This window comes from Sciurus carolinensis, chromosome 2, assembly GCF_902686445.1.
Source record: "Sciurus carolinensis chromosome 2, mSciCar1.2, whole genome shotgun sequence".
Classification (NCBI taxonomy): Eukaryota; Metazoa; Chordata; class Mammalia; order Rodentia; family Sciuridae; genus Sciurus; species Sciurus carolinensis.
Window position 1 is genome coordinate 191773151 of NC_062214.1, and position 9531 is coordinate 191782681.

The following is a 9531-nucleotide window of genomic DNA, read 5'->3' on the forward strand; positions in this document are numbered from 1 at the left end:
CCTGGCGGTCGGATGTGCTCCTTGGAGCTCTTGTGGTTGGAGTGGGCACAGGGGCACCGGCCACACACCTTGCCACCGGCCACACACCTTGCCACCAGTGCTCATTTTCGTGCACTGAAAAACGCTGTCCAGTACACGCGGGGAAGGCAAGGCCTGCTGTCGCAGCAGGTGGCTTCCCCTGGAAGGGCTCCCCGCGCCCCGCACCCCACCCCTTGCCTGGAGGCCCCACCCCCGCCCGCTGCCTGTTAATTCTCTCTCCTTCCTCGCAGCTGCCCATGATGGGAGGAGCCTTCATGGACTCGCCCAACGAGGACTTCAGCACCGAGTACTCCCTGTTCAACTCCTCCGCCAACGTCCACTCGGCCTCCAACGGCCAGGGCCAGCTGGAGGAGCCTCCTCGGTCCTCCAACGACGCCGTCTTGCTGTGGATCGCCATCATAGCGACGCTGGGGAACATCGTGGTGGTCGGGGTGGTGTACGCCTTCACCTTCTGAAGGCACGGGTGCCGCCGGCCACTCAGGACGGCCCCTCTGCACCAGGCCATTATGGGCCAGGCTTTCCACGTGGCCCCCTCTTGCCCTTGTTCAGAACCAGGAGCTCTGACCACTTGAACGACCTGACGGGCACCAAGTCCGTGCACCTGGAATATCCCTGGGCAGCCACGGGGGTAGATGTCCCGGGCTGCAGTCAGGCTGTTCCAGACGTGGAAGTATGAGCTTCCTGCTCCTGGAGGCCCAGCAGTGTGGCCTGCGAGGAGCCAGCTGGGGGTCATTGGAACTGTGCTTCCAGAGCAGGAGACCATGTGGAACAGGTGGTTAGGTTTGAACGGCGACGTGGCTTGGTGATTGCTTGCTGCTGGTAAATGACTGACACCGGGTCATGTTTTATACAGATTTATTAAACCCCCTGTGGGCGCTGGGGCAGGGGCAGCCCTCCAGCCCAGCTCAGTTTCCTGTTCAGCCCCTGGTAATGCTGGTGATCATCTCCCAGGGCCATAGGGCTGCCCTGATCTGACTCGGAAATGGCCTTTGTCACCAGGCACTTGGCTCCTGATGGGTCCCGGGCACATCAGGAAACCCAGGGATGGGAGATGACTGGTCACACGGTGGGGTTTCGGGGGCCTTGGTGTTCACTGCTGGATGGACTTCCTGAACTTTTCAAGAAGAGGAGAGGGGACACCTTCCAAAGCCACTTCTGCCGGGCAGCTAACTTTTCAGCTGCCCAAAGTCACTCTTTCTTCTCTGAGGAGCCCTGGAATTAGAGAAGGGAAAGTCGCAGGTCCACCTAATAGCTGGACAGATGGGATGGGGAGGGCTGTGGTCTGCCTGTGGTCCCTGGGCCAGTTACTCGGTCAGCTCTGAAAGGTGTTTAACTCTTCCCGACCCGCTATGCGCGGTGGTGAGAGTGGCGGAGAAGCTGCCCTCTGCGGGTGAACATCGGGGTCTTGAGGCCAGGTGGGAGACGGCAGGGCGTTCTTAGCCTGTATCTTAAGCCAGTCTGGATACTGTGTGCTCTTCTGCGGGTCCGAATCTGCTTCCACCCAGCCAGTTTCCCTGGGGGTCCTGCCAAACAAGGAAGCTCCAAGTAAAGAGGGGGGCAGGTGGGGCGTGCAGGGCCCAGCACACCCTCTGCCACCCCTTCCCGAGGCCACTCCCCCTGCAGAGGAGCGGAAAGCATCTCAGGGGACCCGCTCGCCACAGGCCTGGGGTGTCTTTCCGCTCCCTTTCTCCCTCCACCACAGAAAAGAAAGTCGGTGCGTGAATCTCCCCTCTGTGGTGGAGAAACTTTAAAGGCTAGTAAAGAAGCCCTGTGTGTGTCACTGCTGTCCAGGGGACATGCGTGTTCTCGATGACAGGCAAAGGGCATCTCTGTTGTCCAGACGTGGCCACTCGGCTCTGGGAGCTGCCTGATAACAGGATTGCCAGTCTGGCCTCCAGACAGGGCCGTGGGCGGCCGCCAGCTCTGACCGGCCATGCAGCCATCTGCAAATGCGTCTGCTCAGTGGAGGCCATGAATGGAGAGCCAGCCTGACCCTTACAGCCGGGGAGACGCGACCAGGGACCATCTGCCTGGGACTCCTCACGGACTCACTGACACACAGCAGGCTGGACGGGGTAGTTAGCTTCACACACCGGGGGCTCCTGGGTGTCCGCCCGGCCTCTCCTCCTCATCGGCCAGGTCTGCCTCCCAGCAAGACCTTCTTAGATTTCTCCCTGGGAACCCGAAGAGAGGCTGCAGAGCCAGGACGGGGGCCAGCCGCCCTTTGAGAAGCAGGAAGCAGCCCCGGGCTCCCTGTGGCTGCGGAGAGGCAGGTGGCGCTGTGTCTGCCATGACCGGGGGAGAGAGGCAGGAGGAACAGGGGCCTTGGAAAGGGCGCCCGCATTCCAGTCCCCGGGGCTTGTGACTGCAGGGGTCTCCTCTGTGACACCCCCAGGCACACATCAGTGCCAGTTGTCAGTATTAAAGTCTCTGTCCTCCAATCAGAGCCACGGACAGCCAGGTGCCTGGGCCTCCTGTCCACCCGCGGTGTGTGGATCCCAGTCTTCCTCGTCACAGATAACAGTGAGGAGCAAGGGATGGATTTCCAGCCGGAGAGTGAGCCGCGCTCTCCCTCCACCTCTGAGGGTCCTGTCTTGGTCAGGTAGGGGAAAAATTGGCTCCTGTGCCTGAGTGCTGAGTGCAGGCACAGCGCCACATTCGCACACACTACCCAATCCTTGCAGTTATTTTACAGCATCATTTCTCTAATACACAGTGAGGAACTGGAGTCTCAGAGGAGTGAAGTAACTTTCCTGAGGCCACACAGCATGCAAATGAGGAGCTGTGATTGGAACTGGGAAGCTGGATCTACAGAGGCCCTGGGTCTGCAGTTTGTCTTTCAAAGAAATGAAAGACGTGGAATGGCCTGGGCCAACTCTGGCTCTCACAGGTCCCTGACCATCCCCAGAACCAGGTATCCTCAACCCCTGCCCATGCCGTCTCTGCCTGACTCTAGAGTTGGTGGTCTCTGATGCTGTCCCCAGCCATCTAAGATTGTCCACAGGTCTCCTCGTAAGGCTCCAGTGGGGTTCCCAAAGACAGCCTTTCTCAGGATGCTGCAGAAGGGGACCCCTGACTGGGAGCCCTCGGGCAGTGCCCCCTGGGAAAGCTGCTCCCCGAAGCCAGAACCACCAGGCCAGGGTCGTGGGCCCAGCCTGTGTTGCATGTTGACCTTGGCTTAGACGCAGGCCTTTCTCTGAGCTCCAGGGCTCTCCAGAGGAGGGGAATGGATGTTCTTCATTCAGACCCCAGCTGGGGCCTCGGTCTGGCCTCTGCCCAAGAGAGATGGAACCCAGCTCCCCCTTGGTTTGACGGGTCAGTGCTGAGGAAGGAGGCGCTTGCCTCTCGAGTAGCTGGTCCTCAGAGGACTGCATTTGCTGGAATATTCTCTGTGCTCCAGGAGATCAAGGTCAAGAGGCAGATGAGACCCCTTCCCGACTCCTTGCAGGAGTCCCCAGGGTCCCAGGGAGCAGGAAGAAGGGCAGGCTGGCTCCACGAAGCTGCAGAGGCAGCAGGTCCGCCTCCAGCCCCATTCCAGGTGGGAGCTGGGGAGCCTGCCAGGCCACGTTAGCGTGTGTCAGGCTCCGCCTCTGCACGGGCCCCACGTAGTCGTCAGCGCGTCAGCACCACCGTCTGACTCAGGCAAATGGTCCTCTCCTGCAGCGGTGGCTCCCTCCACCATGAGCAGGGATGTCCCTAGTCACTCTCCCACCGCCGTTCCTCAGTCTCCCCTGTGGTGTGCTGCATCTGTACTTCCCAAGTTACCCCTGGGGTGTAGAGGGGTGCACACTGTCACCCCACTTTTCTGTTGAAGAAACAGGCAAGCCATACACCTGAGAGCCACAGCAGGGTGGGCCTCTGAGGCCAGGGCCTGGGAGAGGTGCTGGGAACCTTAGCCGGATGTCACAAGTGAAGAGGGGCAGGCATGGCCACGCGCACTGAGGCTTTCGCGTGCAGTGAGCAGGGCCAGAGCTTCAGGGAGAGCCGCTGAGGCTGCCCAGAAAACGAGTGCAGAGCTGAGGAGTCCCTGGGTGCCTGATGCTCAGCACGTTCACCAGGAAGCACAGGGTTCCCCGGGTCGGCAGCAGAAGACCAAGGGGGGCCGCCAGGCAGATCACGTGGAGTGTCCCCAGAGCAAGCCCAGGGGGGACTGTTGGTGTGACAGGGAAACCCAGGAGCTCTGTTCAGGGGTCCGAGGGGAACAGACGGAGCCCAACGGTCCAGACTCCTCTGTCCCAACCTCTCCCACCCCAGTGGCCCATGGGCCCTGACCATTCTGCCCAGAGAGAGGGACAGAGGAGAGGGCAGGCAAACTGGGTGTGGAGAGCCCAGAGGCACAAGTCCACCATCACCAAGCAGGAAAAGGCGCCTCTCCCCAAAACCCAGAGAAGCAGAACCATAACAACCACGGGTATTACCGGTGCGACCTCCTGAGATCAGAGCTGGAGCAACGACTGTCTTCTTGGGGGAGGGGACAAAGCCACACGGACCATGGTGACTGGTGGAGATGCAGGTATTCCCAGGGTGAGGGAGTGTGACCACCAGGAACACCAAGGGCCACCCAGAGGACTGAGGCTGGTGGCCTGCACGCTGGAGTCCAGGTCTGCCTTGTCTGTCGAGTCACCGTGAATTCCAGAAACAAGCAGGGGAGGAGCCCTGGGCCTGCAGGTCTCCACCAGCCGGCCCTGCACCCGCCCGGGCAGCCCCGTCCCCGCCTTGGTGAGGGTCTTGCTCTGCCTCTGGGTCTTCAAGCCGACTTCCGCCTCCCCAGAGGAGGTCGGAGCCCTGTTTTGCCACAGGAATAAGTCCCAGCAGATGCACAGGGTGCACCTAAGGAGAATGTGCCACCTTGGCTGTGGGGGTCCCGGTCCCCCTCCACACCCAGCCCCTGACCCCTGAGTCTCTCACTGCGGTCTGGACATCTTAATGCAGGAGAAGCTGCAGCACTTACAACACAGCAGTCCCCTTGCTCCCGATGGTCCTGGCTGCCAGGGAAGCTGGCCGGAAGGCAGCCAGAGCCATCAGGACGGGAGGAGGCCGAGTCTCGAGGAGGTTTGGGCTCACTGCCAAGTGGAGCTGGTTGCAGGAGAGAGGGTCCCGGGCACCTGACTGCAGAGTCCAGACTCCACCAGGTCAGTGGTTCTCTGCTGCAGGCACTTTTGCCCCCAAGGGGACATTTGACCATGTCTAGAGACATCTTTGGTTTTCACAACTTGATGCGTGTGGGGTGGGGGTGGCGACGGCATCTGGTGGCTGGGGGCCGGGGTTGCTGCCTAAGGTTCCACAGTGCACAGGACAGACCCACATGACGAAGGGTTAGCAGCCCCCGAAGGCCAGCTGGGCCCGAGGTGGGGGACCTGCTCTAGGCCGAACGCTCTGATTCCAAAACCACGAGGGTGTTTCCAAAGCGCTGCTTTTGCTCATCCGTGAGACTCTGAATAAGTAGAAGCCCTTCCCAGCAACAGCAGAGGGGTCATGGCCACTGGCCGAGCTCAGAGAATTCCGGCGGGGACCACCATGGAACCCCTGGCAAGTCAGATGGGACTTCTGGAATCCCAAGCCACTCTGTCTCCGCGGCGCGGCTTTTGTGAGGACCCCAGCCTAAATGGAGAAGACCCCACCGGTGGCCTGTGTCTCTGGCACCTCCAGGGACTGGCCCCACCCGCACCTCTCTGAGGCACAGCCTGGGGAGGAGCTTGGGCGTGGGGTGGCATGGGAGGCCGGTGATCAGCAGGGCCACCTGCCCTCCTCTGTTTCTGACCCTTTTCTCTCCCTCCTACTGAAGGCCTGCGTGTGCTCTTCCCACCAGTTAAACTTTTGCAGAATTCCTAATTCTTGTAACTTGCCATCTGCAGACACCACGCCGACAGAATCAGAAATGTTTGCGTCTTGCTAACGTTTTCACGGTCGACCTGCGGCTTCCCTGATGCAGAGTTATTTCAGCTACTCCTGTAGGTCTTGGCTACTCCTGCTCCTGGTTTCGCCGTGAGACCACCCGGGGACTGGGGTGGTGGAAAGGCTCTCTTAATGTAAGGTTCCAGTGTGTCCTTTTGATGAAAAATATGTAACTTTCAAGGGTGTAAAACCAGTGGTGAACTCTCCCCCTTTGTTAGCATTATTGCTGTTGTCGTTTTCTATTATGATAATTAAAAATAAAAAACCAGAAAGCTTTAGCTCTTCCCTGTCTGATTTCCACGGCGCTCATCTTTGGAAGACTCCGCGGCAGGGTCTCCGCCATGCTGGGGCCCCCCAGCTCCCCTCCCAAGCAGGGCTCTAGCAGATCCCGAGGCTGCCTGCACTTCCCGGTCAGTTTCCCCTGCCACCCGTGTCCTCCAGCAGCAAGGTTTCTGCCTCTCGACTTTCTGCCCCCACCACCTGGTGCATCACTTGGTTTACGGCACACCCGGCGAATACTCAGGATGAACGAGTGATGTGTGGACGACCAGGCCAGGTGATCTCAACAGGACAGGAGCTTCGAGGATGCAGTTCATTCATTCACTGATAATGGTGAACATTTATACAGCACTGGCTCCATGTCCGGTGCAGATCCGAGCTCTCTGTGAGCTGTTACAATGTAACTACTGCTGTTATCCTCATTTTACAGAGGAGGAAACCGGGGCATAGAGAGCTTGCCTGCCCAAGGCCATGTAACTAGTGACCAAGACAGGAAACCTGATTCTGGTCAGTCGTGGGCTCAGGCCTCAGGAAGGCCGGTAGCTTCCTCTCAGCTGACTCTGGAGCCCTGAGGTTGGCCTGTAGGTGAGGGAGCGCACAGCCTGGCTGCTCCCAGCCTGCCTACTGCCCGGCAGGTGAGTGAGCCAACAGGGAGGAGGTGCAGACACAGAAGGTGCCTCCCGGTGTCAGGCCCTGCGTGGGCTCCCTAGGCACCAAAAAGACGAATCTCTGAGGACTTCCTGGGGGAGGCGGACTGCGTGTGGAGAAGCAGGTGCAGAGCCAGGAGGGTTGGGGCTGGAGGGTGTGTGGCCAACTGGGGCAGCTGACCAATGGACTAGTGGGAATGAGGCCAGCAAGAGGAGGCCTGGAACGTCAGGGTCGGGAGCCCTAAGGCCATGGGGCTCCGTCGACTCTCCCCAAGCACAGCTGGCACCCGCAGCAGAGGGTGCAGTGTCTGGAGAAGGAGCAGACGGGGAACTGGAAAGCGACTCCCGATTGTTCCTCTCAAGGCTGGCCCTGCCCCCCAACTTTCTGCTCCTTAAAGGTCCCCAGCCCCAGCACTGTGGTGGCCAGCAGCTGGGCCTCGCCATCCCAGGCCCTGGAGGCTGGTGGCAGCATTCACACCACCTCGGGGGTCCACGTTCTCAAGGCTGAGGCACGGGGTTTAGAAGCCATAGAGGAGGCCGTTGTCACCATTTACAAGAGAAGGGAGTTTGTGCATCAAACACAAACCCAAAATCTGTGTTCTGAGAGGCTAGAGCGGATCCAGCCCCCACCAGGCTCTCTACTCCCCAGACGCATCCGCCCTGCTAGCATTTGTACTGAACTTTCGGTTTTGCGAATTTGGTTTGTGGACACAGTTGTGTGCTGTGCCTGTTCCCAGACAATCTTGACTTTGGCGAGGGAGGCCCTGGGTTTCCTGGGGCAGACCATGGGCGCATGGAGCCTGGGAGAAGCAAGTGACCAGCTTCTGCAGCTGCCCCCTCTGTCCTGAAGCCAGGACTGCTGTGAGCTGCTGGCGTGCTCCCTCCCTGGGGACAGGCTGTGCATGCTTGAGGACAAAGGCCCCCCAGGCTCATCCTCTGGACCCCCAGTGCCAGGCCCTGGGAGCATAGCATCAGACTTCCACATCTGTGAGCCAGTAAAGGAAGAAATGGGAGCTGAGGTGAGGAGACCAGGGAGGGAGGACGATCCTCCACACTCCCGCTGCCCTGAGCTGCCAAGCCTGTGAGGCTGGAGGAGGTGGGGGTGGGCAAGGGAAAGGACAGAGTCCTAGGACTGTGATGGGCCCCCTAGCGGCCCTGGCCAGGCCGCCTGGCAACAAGGCTGCCCACTATGTGGTCTCCAAAGCCCACCCTCCTGGGGATTTTCCACTTGGGCTCTAATTGCTCTGGTTCCTGCAGAGTGCTGGGCTGAGCAGGGCAGGGAGAGGGCCCCATGATTAATACACTTACATGAGCCAGGCCTTTTCTGCAAGCAACACGAATAACATTAGCTACCATGGCAACCATCAACAAGCATGCTGAGATGCTGGGGATGCTGGGGACGCTGGAGATGCTGGGGATGCTGGAGATGCTGGGGATACTGGGGATGCTGGAGGTGCTGGGGTTGCTGAGGATGCTGGAGATGCTGGGGATACTGGGGATGCTGGAGGTGCTGGGGATGCTGGGGATGCTGGGGTTGCTGAGGATGCTGGAGATGCTGGGGATACTGGGGATGCTGGAGGTGCTGGGGATGCTGGGGATGCTGGGGATGATGGGGATGATGGAGTTGCTGGGGATGCTGGGGATGCTGGGGATGATGGAGTTGCTGGAGATGCTGGGGATGCTGGGGATGATGGAGTTGCTGGGGATGCTGGGGATGCTGGGGATGCTGGGGATGCTGGAGATGCTGGGGATGCTGGGGATGATGGAGTTTCTGGGGATGCTGGGGATGCTGGGGATGCTGGAGATGCTGGGGATGCTGGGGATGATGGAGTTGCTGGGGATGCTGGGGATGCTGGAGATGCTGGCCCAGGCTCTGCAAGCGCATTCCAATCCCACCTCTCAGCCTCAGGACAGGTGCTCCCTCCAGTCACCAAGCCCTTCTTTGTCTTTGGGGAGGGAAAAAAGGATCAGCTGAAGACCACAGGATGTAAGGTGTGACAGTGAGCAGGAACCTGAGGTGCGAGAAGCCTGGGGAGGGTCACCATGGTGAGGCAGGCTTCACACTGGGGTGGGCAGAGAACCACAAAGCCCTGTCCTCCTGATGGTGAAGGTGGACAAGAAGCCAGCAAAGGACAGGGCTGAAGAGTGCCATCCAACAGGGAGGTGTGTGGCGGGAACAGTGAGCCCGGGCTGGGGGTGAGGGCGTGCGATTTGGGAGAGGGGGGTCAGGAAGCTCCTGCCCCCAGAGGAGAGGTGGCAGCAGTGGCTCAGGCTAGGGGGACAGTTCAGAGAAGTGACGGACGTGCTTCGTGTGCCCCAGCCACCTCACCGCACCTGGTGGAGAAGAGAACTGTATAGGCGGTTCTTATGAAGTGCCGTCTTGCACCAGATGTGCCTCTGAGGATCGCAGCACTCATCTGCTCACTGAGCCCCCGGGACTGCACAGTCGGGCGTGCAGCTTGGTTCCTGTCCCCAGGGTGCTCACACTGCAGGCTCACGGTCCCACTTAGGACTATACTGTGACTGTGGTTGGAGCTATGGGCCCTGCTCTCCCCTGAGGTCAAGCCTCCAAAGGCGTGTGTTACCAGCTGAGGTCCACGTGCAGATTACAGCCTGGAGATGGCCACCTTGGTGGAGGCCCAGATGTGCCCTGTGCCTCCTTGGACTCTTC

The 9531-nt window shown here is 59.9% G+C and overlaps 1 protein-coding gene across 1 annotated transcript in view; it reads left to right on the plus strand.

Moving 5' to 3' along the window:
* The window catches only part of C2H14orf132 (chromosome 2 C14orf132 homolog), a 41372-nt gene extending 35176 nt beyond the window's left edge, over positions 1 to 6196 (plus strand). The window contains exon 2 of the mRNA XM_047533753.1: positions 270 to 6196. Within this exon, the coding sequence (XP_047389709.1) occupies positions 270 to 494 (225 nt within the window). The 3' untranslated portion in view covers positions 495 to 6196. The remainder of the gene's footprint in view (positions 1 to 269) is intronic.
* The last annotated feature ends 3335 nt before the right edge of the window (positions 6197 to 9531 follow it).